At 42.9% G+C, this 24347-nt stretch overlaps 1 protein-coding gene across 1 annotated transcript in view; it reads left to right on the top strand.

The window, feature by feature from the left end:
- mdga1 (MAM domain containing glycosylphosphatidylinositol anchor 1) overlaps positions 1 to 24347 on the top strand; it is a 187054-nt gene that overhangs the window by 58565 nt on the left and 104142 nt on the right. Inside the window, exon 3 of the mRNA XM_071900079.2 lies at positions 14326 to 14500. Coding sequence (XP_071756180.1) covers positions 14326 to 14500 — 175 coding nt within the window. The remainder of the gene's footprint in view (positions 1 to 14325; positions 14501 to 24347) is intronic.

Raw genomic sequence — 24347 nt, forward strand, 5'->3', positions numbered from 1 at the left:
CATGAGCTGGTGGAGGCAAATAAATAGGCTTCCTGAATCCTGAAAAAGTTGTTAAGAGCTTTAGTGTCAGCTGCTGTTGGCCATATTTCATGCTTCCATCTGAACACGGAAACAAAGAAATAGACTTGGCAACATTCTCATGTGCCAACTAATGGCCATACAACCGTGATGGGCATCTTATACATGGGAGCAACATTTTCATATGAAATGACATGAAAAATGAAATGTTTTCTATGTTAAAGACATTTCATTCTCACTGTTGTGCAAAGAAACCATTTGTCAGGCCCATTATGCTAAGCGTAGTCATTATTTATTCAATAAACGCTGTTTATCACATCATTTCTGTTGACCACAAACAATGTTTCACCATGTCCTGGTGGCTCAGTTGGATAAGTGAGAGTAATCCTGGGTTCAAATCCAGTCCAGGACCTTTGTCACACGTCATCCCTCTCTCTCTCTCCCAATCTGTCCTGTCTCTCTACACTGCCAACTATCAAATAAAGACTAAAATAAAAAACGTTCCACTTTCTGCATCAGCATCAGTGACAATGACTGCATGGACAAAGACTGTTTTTTTAAACTTTCGCACAGAATTTAACTTATTTCTTATAGATATAATTATCATCATCATCATCATCATCATCATCATCATCGTGACCTGGTGATGAGTGCAGATGTTTTTACTGCTTCCTGTAATTTCATCACCAGACTTGGTCTCACATTACAGTGGTAGAAAGAGCGATACAGGCATTCATATTGTATGACATGGTTAGAGAGAGGAACGGCGTGTTCAATATCAATGAGTCAGTTTTATCGAACTCTTTCTCTGTGTCATCTCTGCGCCAGCGGGGGGGAGCTGAGCAGGGGCAGCGTTTTCACTGCCATTTAAAAACCAGACTGGCTGCAACTGTTGCAGATTTTTCTGGAAACACAGTACTTGGAAACTGCTGTGTGTAAGATTTTTTTTTTTCATTAATGTACTGAAATTCATTCTGTTGATACTGACAGTAATCAGATTACATTATTCTTTTGGAGTAGTCCAGTTGGTTGCCGTTACATTAAGTTACTGGTTACAATTTTAAACAGTTAATCATTAATCAATGCAGATTACATATTGAAAGTACCTTCCCAACCTTAACTAACATTATGAATGAACATCCATCTCATCTTTCCGCCTCATTTTTCCTCTCAGTCCTCCATCAACCTACTGGTCTATCCTTCTCTTTCTCATTTTCTCATCCTCTTCTTTTACTGTTATCTTCTTCTTTTTCTACTTTCTCTCCCCGTTTGCTCTGTCCTGCTCCTATCTTTTTTTTTATCTTCTACCATGTGTTCCTCCTTCCTTTACTTACTTCTTTACTTCCGTCTTTACTGCCTCCCTGCCCTCTCCTCCTCCCCTACCGTCTGTCCTCTAATCTTTTCTCCTCCCTTTCGCTATTCCCTTTAGCTCCTTGTTTCTCCTCCCCTTCCCTCCTCTTCTCCTCTCTTTCTCATTTCTCTTATCCTGCCCTGCTCCCCCCTCCTGTTTCCTCCCCCACCTCTTATTCTCCCTTTCTGCTATCTCTTCTCTTCCTATTGTCTCTCCCCTCTTCTTTGCACTCCTCTTTTCCCACCGCCTTCCCCTTTCCTCCTCCTCCCCTCTTCATAAACTGCACCGCATCTGCTGCTATGAATTAGCAAAGCAACGCCCATTCAAGCGGTGATGCTCCAAATGGTATTTATTACCCACTGTCTGCCTTTTCTCTTTTAATCTGCTTTTTTATCCTCCCCCTACTCTATTCCATCCCTCCATCTCTCTTCCCAGAGACAGATAATAAAAATGGGTATTGCCCTACGCATGTTTATTTTAGCCTTACATGTCATCCATGCCTTGGCACTTTGAGCCGTTCGTTTGAGCCATTGTTTGAATTGGAAAGGAGGAGTGATTACTTCTCTTTCATTGTCTGTTCATCTGTTCAGGCTGCTATTATCAACTGGCTCCAGTCCTCTTTTTCTGTCACTGTCATTTTGTCATTCTCCATTTCTGCCTTCTTTCTGTTTCCCTCTCCCACCCTTCTCCTTAGACATAGCGTCTTGTGTGCTTATGCATCCGTGTGTGTGTGTGTGTGTGTGTGTGTGTGCCTGTGTGTGTGGCTCTGTGTCCATGCCAAGTAGTATTCCCCTATAACAGGATTACCATTTTAAGCCTATTCACGGTAAGTGAGCCAGTTGGATGGATAAAGCACTGTATAGTCGACTCCGCTGGCATTACATCAAGAAGTACTCTAGAAAAGAGGGGTAAGAAAAATTGTTGCTTTTTTTAAAGGAGAGCAGGCAGGCCTAGCAAGCAAGGAATATAAAGGATTCAAAACCGGTAACACCCTTAGGAAGCAGCGCGGGTCCAGAGGGGGAAAAGCCTTGCAAGCTAAGCATCGCTTACAATGTTGAACAAGGAAGGATTTGATCATTTGTCACAGTAGTGCAGTAGCATTCTTCTCAAAGCTTATGCTTTATGCCTAATTTGATAGTAAATTCCATTGAATGCAAACAGTGCGGCCATCGTAGATGTGATGTAGCCAAACTCAATCAGCGAACATGACCGGGTGTGCGATTCAGCTCCAATAATATCATGGGTTTCCTTCCCACAGTCCAGTGACATGCAAGTCAGCTGGACTGAATGTGAACATGACAGTCTATCTGTGTTTGCCCTGTGATGGACTGGCGATCTGTCCAGGGTGTTTCTCTGCCTTCCGCACAATGCATGCTGGGATAGGTTCCAGCCCCGCATGACCCTGTTCAGCAGGTAAAGACAGTGAATGAATGAATCCAAAAATAAACAAAACAATAAAGTACTTCAGGATCAGATTGTCTGCATCACTTAACTTTTAATTAGTATTTGTGACAGCTACAGTGGGAATTGACAGCACATTAGAGGGAGATGTGGAAAAACAGCCACACACACTTTTTATTTTGTTATTTATTTTTAGTTTTTTTAGGCTAAATGCTAATTCAGGATTAAGGAGTCTCAGGCATTGTTGTACTGAATGTTGACAGTTTCCAGTTTAGACAGCGGAGCAGAGGGGTCAGACAGCCATCGGATCCTGTCGTGATGTGTCACACTGAGGAGAGGAGAAGTTAGAGGCTGAGAGACAGATCAGCAGAGGGAGAGAAAAAGAGTTTGTGTGTGTTTGTGAGTGTGGGGCGAGCGAGGCGAGGGAGGCGAGGGAGGCGAGGAGGAGGGGTGTCGGGCTGAGAGATGCTGAAGGAATCCAGCTTGCAGACCTGCAGAAATAGGATGAGGGAGGAAGGTAGCCAGAGAAAGAGAGAGAGATGAGAAGAGAGGTGAGAGGCTCAGAGACAGCCACAAACACACACACACACACACACACACACAGACACAGACACACACAAGAGCACAGAGAGAGAGAGATAGAGAGGGAGAGAGAGAGAGAGGGAGAGAGAGAGAGAGAGAGAGAGAGAGAGAGAGAGAGGGGAGGGTGAGAGACATTTAGACAGACAGCTGCGGACCAGTGACCTGTCAGTATAGTTGACACACATTAACCTTCTGCTCCCTCACTACCTAAGGAAGCACACCTCTCGCTCTCACTCTCTCTCACACACACACACACACACACACACACACATTCCCATGTGATACCTGGGACAAGCAGTCTCTTCTCTTCTCTTCTCTTCTCTTCTCTTCTCTTCTCTTCTCACCATCTATTCTGCTCTCTTCTCCTCCTCCTCTCTTCTTTTTCTCTCCTCTCTTCCCTTTCCTCCCTCTCCCCCATATCACTCTCTCCATGCTTGGTGCTTCGATGTCTCTGATCCATAACCAGCATGCATAATCAGTGCCTGCTCTCTCTCTCTTTCTTTCTCTCTCTTCCTCGCTCTTTCTCTCTCTTTCTCTCTCTCCCTCCTTCTCTGCAAGTCAATACAGCTCAACTGATTTAAGCCATATATGGATAGAGCTGTGTTACACCAGATGGCAATACACTTCACTTTCCTGGTTTGAGCACTTCTTCAAATATGAAGCACATGGTAATTTCATGATGGTGGATGAAATCTCAAAATTAATTTTAAAATGGATTCTACTCCAATTGTATGCTGCAGTAGCAACATACTTAAGCAATACCATATGAGAGGGAGTACTAGAACATTTAAATATATTGTTACAATGGTATCGAAAACACAGCAGATACAAGCTTTGGGTTTGAATTTAATCATTTTATTTTGGCCCTCCACCAACATAAAATTATTCACCATTGCTAAGCAATAAACCTCTATGCTTACTTCATTTCACAAACAAGGCGGCGTGATGCCATTCAACGTACAAGTTTGTATATCGCAGCCATAAGCACTCTTCTAATCGTAATCGGTGGTCAGAAAACAAATGCTGTATAGGCTACATGGGAATTATTCTGAATGTTTTGAGTGATGACCTCCCACAAGGTTTGACCACTATAATGGAATTTTACTAGCCCACTAGGTTATGTCCAATGTTTTTATGCCCAGACTAATGCATTCCTCTTTAACCGCAATTTGAATAGGGGCTAATTGCACACACACACACACACGTCCACCCATTGACACACATGCACACAGAGACAGACAGACAGACAGACAGACAGACAGACACACACACACACACACACACACACACAAAGAGGTTCCTAAGTTCCTTCCACAATAGTCTCAGTCTCACAAGGCTAAAGTTCTCCTTCCTGCACTCTTTCCGTTCTCCTGTTGAAACATCTGTGTCCTAGACAGCATGCAGCTCCCCAGCTGAATACAGATCCACTGAACAAAACCTGCTGCATTTCATGTTCTGCTGGATCCCAGGGGATCCCAAACCTTCCCTGCACATTACACTTCTAACCAAATGTAAGAGCTATTATTACAACAGGCACTGACTCAACAAATGCATTTTCATTTCCCAGCGTATGTATGTGTGTGTGGGGAGGGTGGGTGCATGTGTGTGTTTTTTGCAAACGTAAAAGGGGGCTGTGTGCATTTGAACACAAGATCTGATGACGTCTTCGGCTTCCCTGTACTCTGCAAAGAAAGAAAGGAGAAGAAGAGATAAGGAGGAAGGGAGGAAAGCGGGGAGAGAGGGAGAGGGAGAAGGAGGGAAAGAGAATTGAGAGAGACATCCAGACCGATCCATAGGGAGCTGAGTGGGGAAAAAGGGAGTATCATCACACATCTATTGAAGGGAAAAGGAAGAAAGTGGAGTGGTGGGGGAGAGAGAGAGAGAGAGGTCGGAGAAGGAGCGCGGAGGTGATGGCTTTAAGCTGCCGGTGTCACGGAGAGATAAAGGCTCCTCCGCTGCCTGGCTGTCATCTGCATCGCACACAATTTCCCCTTTATTCGCAATATCACCTCGCTCTCTGTTTCGCTTCATCTGCCTCCCTGGTGTAGCAACTCCCAACGTGATGCACATTCTTTTTTTTTTCCTCCGCACAGCTGCCAGCGATACTGTATAGATCAGTCCCTCTCATTCTCTCTCTCTTCTTCTTACTCGCACTCACTGTCTCATAAAAACTATATCTCACTCACTCATATACTCTTTTTTTCACACACACACACACACACACACACACACACACACACACACGTACCCTCTAACTCTATCTATTTCTCACTAACTTACCCCCTCTTTCTCTCTCTCTCACACCCAACTCCCTCTTTTTCTCTCACACACTTTCTCCCTCTGTCTCTCACTTTCTGTCTCTTGACTTAACGCTGTTATTTTTCTAATCTTGACATGCTTTCCTCATGTATTTTACTACAGGATCTCCTTCTCCAATAATAATCTCAGTATTGTAAGCCCACATGCTGCTCCCATCCCCATTGATTTTCTGTAATCTTTTGAGTGCTACACAATATCCTGGTTTTATGCTCAGGCAGTCATATTTCACACACCGATGAACACACACGGACATGCGCATGCACACAAAACACACCCATGTCCGCACACATACGTGCCTTTTATTTGTATATAAAGAAGGCTAAATTATTGTAGCATTCCCAATCCCACAGCCCTAACCTTAACCACTAAACCTACCTCTAAACATTACCCTTCCCTTACCGCTTACCCTTATCTTAATGTACCCTAACTCTAATCCTACAAATAACTCTAAAACACCCCCTTTTCAAAGCCACAGCGAACCAAATGCCCTTAGTTTAGACGATTTTTACTCATCTTTTAATCCTTGAATAGAGAGGATAAAAGTACACAGAACACAGACACACACTTCATGGTCTCTTTCACTCTCTCTATCTCTCTTTTCTGTCTCTCACAAGTAGACACACACACAGACGCACACCCACTCTTACGCGCACACAAACACAAACAGGAGTCACTAACCATGGAGAGACAGGCTTCGGTTCATTGCTCACCTTGGCTGGTCTGATCAATGGCAGTCTGCCTCCTCCAAATCCCTCCCACAAACAGAGCTGAATAAACAGACAGGGAGCATTTACACAGGCGCTGTTAATCCGCTAATCCATAACCTGCTTTCTAACCGACACACACACACTCACACACGCACACGGGAGAGCAACGTGCACATACACTGGTACCTACAGTAGGTACACAAGCAGACAAGTGTGTATGCAAGCAGGAGCACACACTTACGCACAAACGCACAAACATTTGTGTGCACACGCTCGCGCACGCACACACACACACACACACACACACACACACACACACACACACACACACACACACACACACAGTATCAGTGACTTCAGCCCATTATCCTCTCTGACCTCCTCCTCAACAGGACATGGTTGATAGTCTCGTCGAGGTTGATAACAGGCAGAAGGGTTAATAGGGATTAATGGACTGTACACACACTGTTGCACACACACACATAATGTGCACACACACACACACACACACACACACACACAGAGGAGCAAGAATAACACTCCAGTGTTGATGGGTTTACAGGCTTTCATGCATCTCTGAAGTGTGTGTGTGTGTGCGTGTATGCGTGCACATTTGATTAATCAAGTGAAAGTATCATGTAGCTGTCTGCCTCGCAGCATTCCCATGGCTTGATGGGATAATTGAAGCGTGAAAAAGCCATATAGACTTTGTCAAGACATCTTAATGGTCTGAGTCTAGCATCATGGGCAGCATGACTACAGTGCTTAGTGTCATTAACTTCCACTCCATGACACAGAGAGAGATTTTATCAACGGAGAAAAAAGGAAGATAATTATATTTATCATTTCGATCAGTTTAGATTATATAGCCATTTTAATGTTCCGCTCAGTTCCTTTCAGATGAAACTGAGACAGGCTCTGTCTGTTTATCTTTCCTGTCGCTTCATTTCCCTTATTTAGTCATGTTTGCGTTTCCACAGCTCAGACCCACTTTGATGAAGCTTATGTCTTGGTCAGCTTGTTTTCACTGAAACATACTGAAACAAGCACAGGTCCTGTACAGATTCAATTATATGTGCTGAAGCACTGCGACACGGTTCAATTACCTAATTCCACTAACGTTTCTTAAATACCACAAGATAATTACGTTACCTACCATTAAAGTTTGTAGAGCAGCAGATGTGTTACTATCTACAGGCGAGTTTGGAGCAAATTGTGGAATGTTAAGTTTCACTTTTGTTTTCACACCGGGAGACTCTGTGGATTGAGTTCAATGCTGCTGGTCTGCTGTCTGTACATCTCCAAATTACAGACATGACGTGATGCGACATCAGGCGCATTAGAGATCGATTTAGATAAATTTCTATACAATGGCCAACTTTTGATTTTGTGCTTCTGTATGGGAAACACTGCATCTCACAGTCAAAGACGCCCATCTGACGAAGGGCACCACCTCGACTTTTATAACAGCTCCATTATACACTCATGCACACTCATGTGTGTTTTTCAGAAAGATAATAAATTATAGAAATTAAAAATTTGCAGGAGCTGCATTTGCTGACGTCCGTGAACTTTGGATCTATTTATCCAGCCTTTAATCTGCAGTGTTGTGTACATGTGTAATGGTCTTAATCCTAAAATGTTTTTGCATATGCCCAGTCCTTGTTGTTTAATGTTCCTTAATTTTGTTTGCTGAGTTAATCCATTCTTGATGCCGTTTACAGAGTGAGATTCACAACCCACTTTTTTCAAAGTGGATAAACCTGAGTCGTAACCTAGAATGCTTAAGTCCTGGCACAATCAAACTGTGGGAGGAAATTTCTAGAATACTTATGAAAAAAAAGGTCCAGTGGAGTTTTATGGTGTATCAAAATCCTGCGGCCCGTATTTTTACAAGCACATGCTCTGCCTCTGTAAGACCTCTATGACACAGAGATCCCTCTTTCTCTGTATCTCTCTCTCACTCACACACACACACAAAACACATAAAACACAACCACCCACCCACCCATACAGACACACACACACACGCACACACACATATACAGTATATATATTATGTGTATACAAATACATATATACAGATTATAGTGTATATATCAATGGAGAATAAAGTCAATAAATATTAAAATGAATAAATAAATAAATAAATAAAATAATCTATTTGTTGGTTGGGGAACTAACTCCCCCCAGGCAGAGAATTTGTTACTGTATGAAACAATATGTCACAAAATGTCACAGTGACTGACTGTAGATACTGATGGAGCTCTGCAACTTGTTAATTTCTTTCGGAACATTTGAATAGCGAGCTTTGCCTTTGAACTTGTCAGCAAATTATCAGAAAACAGCATTCAAATGATCAGAAAACAACATTCAACAACATTGTGTTAAACACCAACACAACTACCATGGAGGCTCTACTTAGAGCAAGAGAGAAGGAGATCCAAACCCTGAAAAACAGCATCAGGGCCACTGAAAAGAGAAGGAAAAGCGATTCAGTCTGGTGGGCTTCACGGATAATGAAAAAAGACGAAAAACCGTCCACCCTCAGAGAGGCTCTGAGCAAATCAGAGAGCTGCCAGGAAAACAGAGATGAGGAGAGCATCCAGGTGCAGCAGGGACGGATGATGAAGGCCGTGGAGGACAGGGAGGCAATGGAGAGGGAGCTGAGGGAGAAGGACAGCAAGGTCCAGACCCTCAGTCAAAACATTGAGGCGCTCACCGCAGAGAATAAGAAGCTGTCCTTCATCGTTGCTGCTCTGGAGGCCCAGGCTGTCTCTCAGCACAACTGGGAGAAAGAGAAGGAGCTGCAGAGACAGGCTGAGCAATGGACGGTGGAGAAAAAGAACTTTGAGGCCCAAACCACCTGTGAGCGGGAGGAGTGGAAGAGAGAGAAAGAGGACATGCAGAGAAGGATTAAGGAAATCAAGGAAACCGGCATGGTCCAGCTGGCACAGAGGGATGCTGAGCTCAAACGCCTTCATCTAAGCATTGAATCTCTCAGCAGAGACAGGAAGGAGATGGAGATGAGGGCCACAGAGGCAGAGGTCAGAGCGATGAGCGAGCACAAAGAAAAAGGTAGAATTTTCAATTCCCTTCTCCTCGCCCTGGACAGCCAGAAGCAAGGCCAAGCCAGGATCACCGAGGACCTGGAGGACAAAGTCGTGCTGGAACAGCCATCCTGCAAGGAGGTGAAGGTGAAGATCCAAGAGCCTGAGCAGCAAGAAACAGCAGCTGCTCAGGAGAGGAAACTCCTGGACCAGGCCACTCAGACTGAAGCAGTGAGCAAGGTGAGCAAATGTGTGTTTTATAAAGGTGGGCTAGTGGGTTTGTTGTCCAAACAATTAGTCGACTAGTCGATCTCAAGAAAGGCCGATATTTAAATGAGGCTGCACTGTGGCTAATAGGCTTAAGAATATGTTTCTTGGCTACCTTACTAATGAATAAACACGAGCTGTTTTCTGAGGTAGAATGCTTATCAATTTCTTCTTAAATTAGGCTAATGAAGAAAAAGAAATGAAGACGATCTTTCTGGTCCATTTCTTGTGTTGAACACGGACCTGCAGCCCCGCTCTATCTTACAATTTCTGCATGATGACATATTTTAGATGAATGATGAAACTTTAATAGGGATTATTTGCAACAGTTCATCTCAACATCTCTGGTGTCTATGTGCTAGATACTGATTATTTTGGGATATCCTATGGTTGTTATGGGCTTTGCACTGTAATTATGGTCTGTCCTGTGACTGCTATGGGCTAGGTATTTGTTATTATTATGGTCTGTCCTTTGATGACTATGGACAAAGTATTGACTATTATGGGCTGTCCGCTGATTGTCATAGACTAGCGAATCACTTAGCAACCACCTTGTAACACCTAGTAGCAACCGCTAGTAATTGCTTAGCATCCACCTAGCAACACCTTAGCAACCACTTGTAATTGCCTAGAAACCACATTGTAACACCATAGCACCTATCCATCAATCCGTGCACTTTTCCAGTTCATCTTATGTTTATTTTTCTTAGCTAACAGTTCCTGGTATGCAAAGACAAATTGCAGCACTATATTGTTACTAACTGAATTATTCCTTTCTGTTTCAGAAGCGCAAAGGGCTGAAACGTTTTTTCAGCTATTTTAGGAGGAAGAACGATGGAACTGCTTCAGCCTGCAGCTCCATCTGAAAACACAGGCCTCCTCTACTCCAACCAGTCAACCAGCATATCCTCCTCTTCACCAACCAGTCAGCCAGCATCCTCCTCTTCTCCAACCAGTCAGCCAGCATATCCTCCTCTTCACCAACCAGTCAGCCAGCATATCCTCCTTTTCACCAACCAGTCAGCCAGCATCCTCCTCTTCACCAACCAGTCAGCCAGCATCCTCCTCTTCTCCAACCAGTCAGCCAGCATCCTCCTCTTCTCCAACCAGTCAGCCAGCCTCTCCTCCTCTTCTCCAACCAGTCAGCCAGTCTCTCCTCCTCTTCACCAGCCAACCAGTCAGCCATGCAGACAGACGACCAGTCAGCCAGTCTCCTCCTCTTCTCCAAACAACCAGTCAGCTAGTGTCTCCATTTCTTCAACCAGCCTTTCAGCCATGCGGACAGACAACCAGTCTGACTCTGTCTCCTCCTCTCACGTAGACAGACAGATAACCAGTCAGCCAGTGTCTCCTCCAACTTTGTTCCTACTGACTGCTGTGATTTAAAATGATCAGTGTGAGATATTTCAATAAATTTCAAGATAGAAAATTACATTGACTTTTTATTTAAAAATCAAAAGTTTGGAGAAAGCGGTTGTAGTTCCAGTGTGTCGGCCAGGTATCCAGCTCCTCACCACAGAACAGCCAGTGTTGGAAGTAATGCGCTACAAAGTAATGGGTTACACTCTCAGAAAACAAGGCACAAAAATGTACCTAAAAGGGTACAAATGCTTGTCGCTGGGGCTGTACCCTATTAGGGTATGAATATTGTACCCTTATATATGGTATATATTTGCACCCTTATCACATGTACCTCTAAAGGAACAAATATGTACCCCAAGTGACAAAATTGTACTGTGATGCTTTGGTATAATAATGTACTCTTTGAAAAGGTACACATATGTCCCTTTAGGGGTACCACCCCAGCGACAAGCCATTTTGTACCTTAAAGTGGCAAAAACATATATGAATTTAAAAGAAAAATGCATTCAAAATGTATCCTTCTCCGCTTTTTAATCATGGAATCAAGAAATATTACAAGCAGTTAACAGACAGAAAATGCTGGTGCACAACGATGTATGCAGCCTGTATTAACATATGTGATTTAATCATCCCTTTAAAAAAAATATAAAAATACTAATACAGTGAGCATTTACACTTAGACTGGATGCATCGAGCTTGGTGGCTATTCATTAATCAGTCAAAAACTGATAGAAAACAAGCTTAACATTGTTCAGATTTGCCTAAAATTCTATTGAAGAAGGCTGAAATTCTTACAAGCTCTACTAACTTGCTATTCACTTTTGAAAGAGTGTGGTATGGAAGCCATATTGAAACCCATGCTAGATGACCTTAAAAAGCTCTCAACTGAAGGGTTCACTGTAAATATTCACTGTCAGCTCACATGATTGGTGGGTTCAGTATGTTTTTAACACTGGCATAATTTGTAGATACTGCATGGCAACTTATTCAGAGATGAAGCAGAAATTCTGGGAGGGCAGTTTTGTTATGAGAACAACTGAAGTCCATAAGTATCACCTTGAATGTGTCAAACAAAATTAGGAAAAAACACATCTTTGTATGGTATATATGGTTCTTGTAAGTTTCATACATTAGATTATTTTGATGTGACCAAATCTCTCCCACCAGACATTATGCATGATGTGTTTTGCCACTAGTAATGAAACTTACTTGTGAAGCTCATAGACAAAAACATATAACTATTATAAATGAAGAGCTTTAAAAACAGGTCAGAACGACTAGGCTACCAAGCCGGTGCAATTATCTGAAAGATTTCTCCAGCCTTCAGGTGCTGTTGGAACAGCCATGCAAAAGGGGTGTCTATTAGACTGTTGCCTTTTCTTATGGCACACCATGTTACACCTGACAGTCGATATTGGCATGTGTTCATATTATGTAGAGAGATTGCACCAAGGTCCGCCATGCTTCACCAAGGTACAATTGCATACAATTTCATTGTATGCAATGTTTACAGTGCGCCTTTGGAGGAAGGTCAATGTGTGTCTGTCTTCAGATAGGCCTGGTGTGCAATGTTGAAGACAAAGTACATACAAAAGGCTGCGATGAAGGCTTCATCTACTCCTGTCCAATGGCACACTCCAGCCTTGGCCTACGAACATAGAAGGCTCACCCTACATACATAAAAATACACAAAGATAAGATTGAGTGTTATGTTCCTACTTATTAAAAGAAAACATCCACAGAAAATACTGCATATTGTCTTGTATGAGTTCGTAAGTGCTAGCACTGAAAAATCCCTCCTGGCCATGTGCCGTACTTGATGTACGGCACATGGCCAGGAGGGATTTTTCAGTAAGCTCAACTTGGCATTCACACACTCATTTGTTTTTATGAATGCCTCAGATCAATGACATTTTGTGTCTTTGTTGTGGCCTTCACTACATTCAATGGTTAGCAACTCTATTTGTTTGATCCACTTGATGCAGAATAAACAATAAGCTGAGACAATTCAAATTGTAAACACCAAATTGTAATGTAACTGAATTCTACAATTTGTATGCTTCAATATTCAAAATCGTTAACAGAAAAATGTAAACCAAATTAGTAATGTCAAAATCATATTTACTACCCTTTCATTCAATTCACATCTCTTTGGGCCTTGCCAGTTTTTTGAGGTTGGGAGCACCAATGCTACCCCAACCAAATTAAAAAGTTTATTTAGAGCCAAATAATCCAAGCAAGTGCATGTACTGTACATTAGGGACAAGTAGCATAACAGATTACTGTCAGTACCTGGTAGATGCTCAGCTAGGTCATCCTCTCTTGTCTCCATGTGTAGCTTTGTTAATGGCGATTTCCCCTGATCCAGTTTCAGCACATTTGGTAGTACGCTGGTGAAGCTCTCACTGAAGCGGTGACAGATGTTGCCCGTTGAAGGGTGGATGCACTCAACCTCATCAAACTGTAAAATGATAAAACAGTAACTATTACAACACTGAATACCTAATTAACTCATTCAGCCCATAGGCGAGAGGCCATCTCTTAGTCAAAGACGCCCTCTAGAGGCCATCTCACGAAGCGACAGGTGTATGACTGACTGCCTGACCTGAATTTGGCTCCTGATGCCCTCGGCTGCGCTGTGGGAAAAAACAAGCTGAGCACAAGTGTGTGGCTCTCCTCTTTCCTTTGTTCAACATTGGCTTTTGTTTTTAAACTGCACCTGAAATAAAACTGTATTTGGGATATCCGTGCATACACTATTGTCTGTGTCACTAATCCACATTTTCAATACAACCTTTCCTTAGACTCACACTTACATGAAAGGCTATTGGAGTGGAGGCATGTTCAACAACATTTAGCTCAGTTTTTTAGGCAATTTAACCGACTAGGGTACATAATTATCTATTGCCTATTTTACTTTGTTAGGATATGGAAATAGAATGGCAGCAGTATCTCCTTACAATATTGTGTGTGTGTGTGTTTGCATGTGCGTAGAGGTGTGTTGGGGGTAGGGGGTGGGTTAGAGTGGGTGTTTATTTCCAGTTACTTTTAGTGTTTTTGCTTCTTGTATTTTTCAAGGTAGCAGTTATATCAAAAAAGATCAAAAGTCAAAGTCTCCATCTTTCTCTGCCTGTGTCGTTATTGCTCTCTCAGCTTTCTTCCATTACCTTCTTTAACTGACTCTATCCTTCAGTTCACCTCACTTTCATAGATGGCGTCTTTCTCAAACTCAACATTTTCTCTGCCCCTTCCCCCCCGCTCTCTGTAGGTACGATGGACGAAGACGGCAGGCAGCGCATCAGACAAGTTCCAGGAAACATCCATCTACAACGAGACACTGCGCATCGAGGGCATCCAGAGGGTGCAGGGGGGTCGCTACTACTGCAAGGCCGACAACGGGGTGGGGGTGGCTGCCATCAAGTCCATCCGCGTAGATGTGCAGTGTAAGTGGGCAGGGAGAAAGAGAAAAAAAAACAACAAAAAAAAAACTCCTTCCACTTCTAGACCACAGCTGACTATCACTACAGCCATTCCCACTGTTAGAAAAGAGAGTGAGGGAGAGAGAGAAATTGGAGGAGGGAAGATGAAAGACAGATTGGATGGATGATGAGATTTCAGGTGGGAATGGCTTCCAGGAGTATCTGATGACTTGGAGGGAGAGGATGAAAGGATGGTTGGGGGATTAGGGGAAAGGAGGATGGAAGAAATGGGATTGTAGCATTTAGGGAAGGGTTTAGAAAAGATGGTGCATTGGATCACCATATTAAAAACTAAAATCTCAGTTTTAATTCATTTATGATTCTAGACTATGCTATATGGATAATGCAAGTGTTTGTACACTGCCAGTGAGGGTAACTAGGAGCTAAAAACTGTCAGATACTCCTGGGAAAAAGTGAAGTCTGTGGAACCACTGAGTGTTTTATTAATAACAGTTGGTCCAGGTGGTACGGGCTCCCTAGCCCACTGTTTCTCAACCAACCCACATCCCCTCTACCGTACTGTAGCAAACTCCTTCACCAAAGAATCTGCTTCCGTTAAAATGACAACCTGGAGCCAGTATGAGGTTATAGGCCAGTAAAGTTGATTCGTTCTGACTGAGGCATCCTCCATGTTCGTTTTGATATTGTTCAGCTGCATCACGTCCTCTGACTGGACAGTGGCTGCTAACTGTTTTGTATTTAAACCAACCAACTAATCATTAAGAAATTACCTCTCCTTGTTAGACCTCGCTATATATCATCTGAACTCGCTCTGTTGCCTGGGGTTGTACTGGATCCTTTATCATTGTTTGTAATACGAGAAGCACAATATGATATTATTATGAGGCCCTTTTATCTTCTTGGACACCAATAATTACTAGACACAAGCACTTTCCCTAGATAAAATTCTCCACACCTAAGAGTTTTAAGCTGTAACGATGTCTCAGTACCCTAACTAACATTGCCGTGGAGAGATGCCCAACATTTTCAGAATCTGCTGATACAGTAAAAAGTCAAGTGGAAGGCTGTTTTGTGGTATCATTTTACAGTTGCTTTATTACTGTAATTGTGCAGCCACATCGGCAAATTGGTTAAATAGCCTGAATAAGTTGAGGGAAGACACAGTATGGTGTCTTTGCTTCATGTTCCATTACCAAGTATTATCAAAAATGATAAAAAGTGGCTATTTGGAGTCAATGGCAGTGTCAGTTTTAAATAATGGAAGCCAAGGCCCTCTTTATAATGTGCAAAAAACATAAAGCCTTTATTTTTTATGGCTGCCCTACATGTTTTGGTTACCTTCATCAGGAGTATAGTCAATTCACTGAATTCACTTATTTCAAATACTCAAAAGTCATCATGGCTAACATCATGAAAACCTGACAAACACAGAAAATAGATTTAGCTTACTGACAACCTAAAAATATAGTGTGGGATATATTTTTTCCCTTGAATGTCACCCCACCTCTGTGTGTATCTATACAACCTTCTAAATGGACCCATATTGCCGTACATGTGGCGGTTGAGAAGCAGTGTTGTGTTGTAGGGGCCCCGTGCTGCTGCCTGTGTCGCCGTCCCACTGTCCCTCTGAGCCAGGGGCCAGGTCATGGAGTTAGGCTGGTTCACAGGATGCCCCATAACCCTACACCCCCAAAACATCCATACTATCATGCAGTGCCCTAAAAAATTTTTCCATTTCTGTTGCATAGTTCATTCCTTTCTTCCTTCCCTGATACAATCATTAAATCGTTGATTTATAGATTCATAGAGAATTGCTGGGGGCCCAATGACACCAAGGCCTGTCATAACCCCTTTAACATCAAATCACTTCCACCAAACAAATTCGCCTGCGCAGACACATGCATGCACACACGTTCGCACCGCGGTTTTCCCCCTAGGATTTGTCGCATACCCACCACCCTGCCTCAACCTCTTAATGTCCCCCCTCCACTCCCTCCCTCCCACTTCTTCCTCCCTTTCTCCTGATAGTGTTAGTTCTCCCCAGGCGGCGGCCGGCCTCCTGCTGGGGAGCTGGTAATTGCAGGGGGCCTGGGTAGTAAACAGGTTGTGTTGTGAGTGTAGTTGTGACAGGAGCTCTGTGAAGCTAACCAGCTCTGACGGCCAATGCCTGTTCAATTCCCCATCCCCCATGCCGCGTTAGACCCCAGCGGCGCTCAGACACGCTTCCTACACAGGGCGGCTTTAGTGCCAGAACGATATAACAATTAGGTCCAGCTACCAGAAAAAAACAGCAGAGAGGCAGATGAAAATGGAGGGAGAGATGGATGGGAGAGTGGAGAGCGAGGGGAGGGGGGAAGGAGGCGACGGAGGGAGGGGAGGAAACACAAAGTACGAGACAGAGAAAGTGAAAGAGAAACAGACTAAATTTGTTTTTTCATCAGCTATACAATATGTTTAGGCCAAGGGGGAATACGTGGGGGGAAATGAGGGAAAAGAGAGAAAACAATGCTACTGTTCATCCTGGTTTTAACACCTGTCTGCTTGTGAACACCGAAATAAGAAATAATGAAAAAGACAACATGGCAGGGTGAGAGAGAGAGAGAGAGAGAGAGAGAGAGAATTAGAGAGGAAAGACAGAATACATAGATGTGATTGTGCAAGGGATGGATAGGACAGACTGTAGTTGCCTAAAGTGCACTTGACCTTTCCAGCAAAACCTGAAGAGGGAGAAGACAAATATGCAGAAGCAGAAGTAGAGGTGGAGAGAGAATGCTGGCTATTATGAGATTGGGGTAGAACAGATTGTAGGTAAGAGGTAGTTGTAGTTTGCAAAAAAAAATAAAAAAGGAAAGTGGGGAGGAGAGGGAAACAGAGAGAAAGATAGATGAACATGAGAAGGCAGATGCACTCATATGCTTCTGAATTTGGATGCATCCACCAGACCAGTTATTGGACTAGAGGGCAGAACATGCTGTGACCTGCATCTCGTACAAACAAGGGCTTTAGTTCTCTCTCTCTCTCGCTCTCTCTCTCTCTCTCTGTGTGTGTCTCTCCCGCTCTCTCTCTCCCTCTTTGTCTCTCTGTTTTTCTCACTCACACACTTTCTCTCTCTTTTTCCGTGTCTCAGCCCTTTTTGCTGAAAACACTTCACTCGCTATTCACTATTTCTCTACTCTTCATTCTGTCCTTCCCTCCTCCCTCCCTCTGTTCCTTCCTTCCATCCTTCATCTCCATTGTCCTACACACGCACGCACACACATACACACACACACACACCCATTCTGCCTGGTGAAGCAGTGTGTTTTATGTATGTGTGTGACGTCAGTCAGACAGCTAGGTTTTCTCTCCTCTCAGCTGTGTGGCTCAACCAACCATAGCTGTGTCTGGTTTTAGGTCATCTACCCTGCATCATACAATCACATGCACCCACGCATGCATGGACACACACACACACACACACACACACCTTCTAGCATGTATGCATACACATACACACGTGTTTGCATTGATGTACATGCACACACACATTGTTGCATCCAGAAATCCACACAGACATATGTATGCATGTACTCAAACATGCTCAACAGCACACATGCATGCTTGTGCACGTAACACACACATAAAATCACACACTCACACATCAAAGTGTAGAGTATGAGAGCGAGAGGAGCAGTAGGGGGGAATAGGGAAGGTAGAGAATGAATGACAGATGGAAACTCCAAAGACACCGAAGAAATGAGAGGTGAATTCCAGGAATGGAACAAAGACACATATTCCATATTCTCCTTTAAATATCAGGCATATATATATTTGAAAGTCACCTGCATATTTTTGAACTGTTCACATATTTCTATAGGCTCTCTCTCCTTCAGTCACTCATGCCCCCCTCTTTTCTCTTCCTCTTCTCTTCCTCCCTCCCAACACACATACATATGTAAAGCAGTGTACTGTCCTTTCTCTTACTCCTGTCAGTCCTTCCTTCCCTCCCTCCTTCCTTCCCTCCTTTTATTTCTGTAGCCTGAATCCAACCCATGAATCAGTTATTATTTTCACATAGATTTACATTATATGATGCCCTCATAACTATCGCACACAACCCCCTCCCTTCCATGTTAGACCTCCATGCACTCCCAGTAAGGTCAGACACCTGTATGAACTGGCTGACCTTTGACCTTTGGCACTCTGACCAGTGAGACAGTGGGACAGTGAGCAGGCGGGGTTTAACTTTGACGTAGCCTCTACTGATGGGATGGACTTGGTTCAGAAACCCAACTTCCTTAGCTTAGCTCAGGAGAAATATCCATTGCAATACCCATTGGGGGTGTGCCGATGCTAATAAGCATTTGGCTAGATTAGCTTAGTTGAGGTCAAGCCCTCTCTATGGATTCATTAGTATCTTCAGGACACAAACAGGTAAGTGGAGATGTGATGGGCTGGGAGGGATGGATGATGATGATGATGTTAATGTTGATGACAGTGTGGTGACAGTGATGGTGATGATGATGATGATGATGATGATGATGATGATAGTGATAATGATGATAGAACATAGATGATGATGCCTTTGCGTTTGCTTGCTTGTTTGTTCTGTTTTAGTGGTTGTTGTTGCTTCTGTCAAGTTGGCCAACTTTTCTTGGGAAAGGTCAAGAGCAAAAGTTAAAAAAAAAACACAGTCAGTTATCTAACATCAAACATGGCAGATCTTCCATAAGTGTGTAAACTCTCTAGCAGTGCTTCTGTCTTCAGAAATATATTTAATATGGTAGCTACCATAATGAGAGAATGGGCAAAGTGACGTCATATTGACTCTTCCAACAAGTATGTTCCTTTTTCAGTTTTCTCAAAGTATACCAATCCGTCACACCCCATCTATCCTGCTTTACTGCAGGATTTTCTTAATAATTACTGTTGAGGGTAAGGCAACAGTATAGTAAGCATGTATAAAGTTGGATTTCCACGATGGCTACATTTGAACAATAGTATGGATAACACACAATACCATTTGGAACTAAGCCAAATCTAATATTGAGTTTAATATGAAGGTTCAGGATTTTTGGAAGCAAATCTTATTGATCAATAATAAAGCCTCCTCTTAGGACATTCAGAGAGTTTTTGTTTCGGAGAAACTGGCACTAGCCTCTGATAGCATTTGTTAGTAATTCCAGTACAAGTCAATGGAGTATAAAAGCATTAATCTTTGTAAAACCTATACAAGTGCTTTCACAGTTCTATTAGTTATTCTTACTATCACTAGCTATGGAAGTCTATGGAAGAAAGTCTAATCTATGATTCCAGCACTGTGACATTAGAAATGTTCCTAATGCAGTGAGTCATAGAATTGATGTTTTTGACAATGGAACCCACACACACACACACACAGACACACACAAACACACACACACACACACTTTCACACCCATGCACAGCGGGCTAGGCGGCATTTAGTGTGTCCCTGTCGGCCAAAGTCTTCTGTCACAACATGGGCTCTGTGCTACAGGGTGACATGATACCCGGCTGGGGCAAGAGGCATGGACACTGGTGTCGAATGGAGACCAAAAGCGCGCGCATGCATGCACACACACACACACACACACACAGACACACATACGCAGCACACACGCACACACATTGACAAGGCAAGGTGCTGCAAGTAAACTGGTGAAAGAGAGAGAGGGAGAGAGACCAGTACAGAGAGAGAGAGAGAGAGAGAGAGAGGTGGTAACAGGTAGCTAAAAGAAGCCGTGACCTTTCAGTGGGAGTGAGGCTGAAGCCACAGGGTGAATCACCAGCCAGCGCTGCTCTCTGAGTCACGCAGGGTGCTGAAAACTCTCCCAAACTTTCATCTCTTTGCATACCACTCTCTCTCTATCCATGCGTGTTTCTCCCTCGTCAACTTGCTGTGTTTCTCTCTCTTGTTCTCTGTGGCGCTTGCTGTCCTTTTCTCTGCGTGTTCCTTATTAACACTTGTGGTTGCTGTTTCGATATAAATTTCTCTTTGTGCATGTTTCTTTGTGATTTTCTTGTTTCTGTTTTCTCTCTTTCTCTCACTCAGCCTTCCCTCTGTGCAGTTCTTCCCTCCCTTTGTCCCTTACTTCACCCATCTATTCATCTTGTTCTCTCTCTCTCTCTCTCTCCTTTGTTTCCCTGCTAGATGGTTAGAGAAGAGGTCTATGTATATTTCATGTTGATTCTTGTTTCAACAGCCCTTATTTTCAATCTCTGCTGCATTTGAAGGAAATCCTTTATTAGTCTACCACAATGATTTTTAATGTCCACTGTATATTTGACCATAAAGTCCCCCCATTGCCCCATTTACAAGAATGAAACAGATCACTGAGGCCACTGTTTGTAACCACAATACACAATGAAAGTACATGAGTCATGCTTGATAAAGAATGATCTATTGGCAAATTTGTTACTACCATTTGTTGGTAAATTATTAATTTATTCTTGAATGTGACCACAGCAACAGGAATTTTGTTTTATTTCTTACCTCGTTCAAAAACAAGAAAACGTGGGAAATCAGATTTCAGTAATTTATAGGTCTCTCCAGAATGCGTTAAGTAGATGCAGGTGACGTTTTGACTGTCATTGTGTATAGCCACATTTTTTTTTTTTTTTTGGCAGGCTTTAAAATGCGTCATCAGTACTGACTTGGCATTGGGTGTATAATAGATAACACAAAATGTTGAGGCGAAGAATCCCCAACCTTAAGGACAGAACAGCATTTCTTTAGTTTTATGTCTGAAAGTGAGATAAAGCACAGTGACGGTTGCCTTAAGGTGTGTCTCCTGTTTTATCGGGCTGCCTCCGCTCTGCTATGACACCATGTTCTTTTATGCCACTCCCAGACCCGCTCTGTGTGTGTTCATATCCACGTGTGTGTATATCCATGTGTCTGTGTGCATGTGTGTGTACATGCGCGTGTATGCGAGTGTCTGTGTTTGTGTTGTGTGTGTGTGTGTGTGTGTGTGTGCGCGCATCTTGTGCTTGCAGAGGTGTTTGTGTGTGAGCACAGCCATGCATCACTCTGTTTCACACTCTGCACACTGAACTCTTTGAGGACAAATCTCAGCAAATAGGAAGAGATGATATAAAGTCTGTCTCTGTAAGGTCATGCTGTCCAGAGGGACCATGAATCCCCCAATTTGTACTGTAGTTATGCAAATTGACTCTTTCATAGTCGGATTCAATAGATGTAGATGTAGCCATTATATAAGTTCCAGGATTTACAGTACAATAAATTACAGCTTCACCTTTGCTCCATTACTGGAGAGAAACAAATGTAGCAGTAATTTGTTTTCTGGGAAATATGACTAGTTAGTACAACTTCACATTATTTGATAAAGAATAGGTTCACAGTAAAGAACGGCATATTGTATGTTCTTGCTGCCAACGGCAGTTCATTAAAGCCCCTACGTGTAGAATTTGTATCTGATTATATCTTCCTTGTATCTGATTATATCTTCCATTAATTTTGATACCATAATAGTTTGTCAGTAGAAAAATCCATCGCGACCATCGCAGAGAAAATTAGTTTAGTCTATGTGCTGCTTTCAGTCTGTTCATTCTCTGTGTCCGCGGATATGAACTGGTGCGTACTGACTTACGGCAGAAAGTCAAACCAAACCAGGAAGAAAACAGATGCAGTGTGAATGCAGGCTAGTAGCCCTATGGACCGATCGGCTTGAAGTACCCGATCCCCGGCCCCCCGGAACACGGCAGACCGGAGACTCCGGTCACCAAACCCCGGGAGCCCCATGGACCCATCGGCGCCCAGCACTATTTCTATAAGAGGCTAAAAGAGCTACGAAGGAGCGTGACAAAGCACGGGGTCAGACTGACCAGAGTTAACCGCGGCTGAGCGTTCACTTGTCGGAGAACTACGGGAGCTGAAGAGACCAATATACAACTGGCTTCCTACACATGTAATTGAAATACCAATAAGGGTCTCAAATTGTGTCACCGAAGCTTTTAACAATTTTTTAGGACCAGTGTGGTTCATATCTGCGGTTATGTGTAATGGCATAGTTTATTTGTGTAGTCAGCTACTTGTACAGCTACTAAGTTATGTAACCTAGCCTAGCAAAGTAGCTTCACTGGTTGGTACATAGCCGGCTGCCGACAGAGAGTGGGGGTACAGAAGGGAAAGAAACCATATCGACTTACATTAGTGAGCAGACCATGGCATTCCTTCTGTCCAGTGTGTGTGGGTTGTAATCGCGTCGTTTAGTCCGCATTTGCCGTCTGGTTCCGACGTCCTGTGTCGGTTCATGTGTCCTGCCTTCTGCCAGCTTGATCGGCCGTAATCGCCATATTTAATACAACTCCATACTCCGATTGCGTTACGTGATTTCTGTTTAGTCAAGTTTGTTAGCAGTAGCATTTTCCATCAGCTGCAACTCGTAGCATCAGAATAGTAAATGTTGGATAGGCTATGTTCACAACGGCAGCGACGCCCCAAACATCTGTTAACTTGAATTGTCACAATTGCAAACTACTTCATAGCAGCCTACAATGCTGTGATTAGGAATAATATAGGAACTAATGTTTGAGCTACAGTTATCTGCAGCAGTATTTTGCTTACATATATTAGCTGTATGGAGCGGGGTATCGCAAACACCGCTAAGAGGTTGCAAAGACGTTTGCGACAGTGTCGTTTTTTGGCACTACCACTAGGAGTCGCTGAAATTAACAATTTTCAAATCCTACACAGGCTTTAAGTTAAGTTTAACTAAACTGGAATTATGATAACCAATTATTGTTATGGTGCTGCTTCTGTATACTGTCCTTTGACATATACATTCATTTTACTAATCAATACACACAAGACACAGACACAATATGTGCACTCACAAATGCATGTTTACAAGCACAGACACACACTAAAACACACAAACACACACACACTAAAACACACACACACATGCACATATATTCAACAAGCTTCCTGTGGCATAACCATTTAACATTGAGTTTGAGAGGCTATGGCCAAGTCAAATTGTCTGCCACTAATGTGTCACCCTTTTACTATAGAGGGGTTACTCTAAGCTTCCCTTCAGATACTGTATGACGAAGGCAAACTGCTCACACTCGTGTACATACATAAACGCACACATACGCCTATACACATTTTTTTTTCTTTCTTCCAAACGTGACTTGACATAATCACACAGGTATAAATGCACAATGACACAATACACTAAGTACACTTGCATGCATAAGTGATGCAGCACACTTAAACTTTGCATGCATAGTTTGAGCATGGCTGTGCACTCTCACGACATTGCTCTGATAAAAGGAAATGTTTCACTTCGCCATAAAAATTTCATAACAGCATATAATAAATAACCCTAAGCCTTGCTGGAGCCCCGCTACCTTGTTAAAATAATGCCTCATGTCTCTAATCTTGGAGTGTTATTGTATCAGAGTATGCGTGCATTGAAATATTAGCATAATGTTGGAATATTCTGAAGCTCTTTTATTTTTTTTTCGATAATAAAAAAAATATTGACATAACATATTAATTCGATGGAGACGCCAGACAGCAGAGAGAAAGAGACAAAAGAGAAAAGAGAAGAGAGAGACAGAGAGAGAGCAAGATTGAGGGAAAGAAAGGGCAATAGAGAGAGAGAGAGAGAGAGAGAGAGATAGAAACTGAAATTACCTTACAAGATGAGTGGGCACGTATTTGTGTGGAGGGATGCATTATTATTTGTCCCCCAAACTCTTAAGAGAATTTGTATCAAGGTCACTCCTCCAGATTGGAAAAGGACATAACAGACAATAAACAGATCATGAATAGCTTTGTGTGTTCTTCTACACTCTGTCCTTGCTTCAAAGCACTCTT

Source organism: Centroberyx gerrardi, chromosome 1 (genome assembly GCF_048128805.1).
Source record: "Centroberyx gerrardi isolate f3 chromosome 1, fCenGer3.hap1.cur.20231027, whole genome shotgun sequence".
NCBI classification, from domain to species: Eukaryota; Metazoa; Chordata; class Actinopteri; order Beryciformes; family Berycidae; genus Centroberyx; species Centroberyx gerrardi.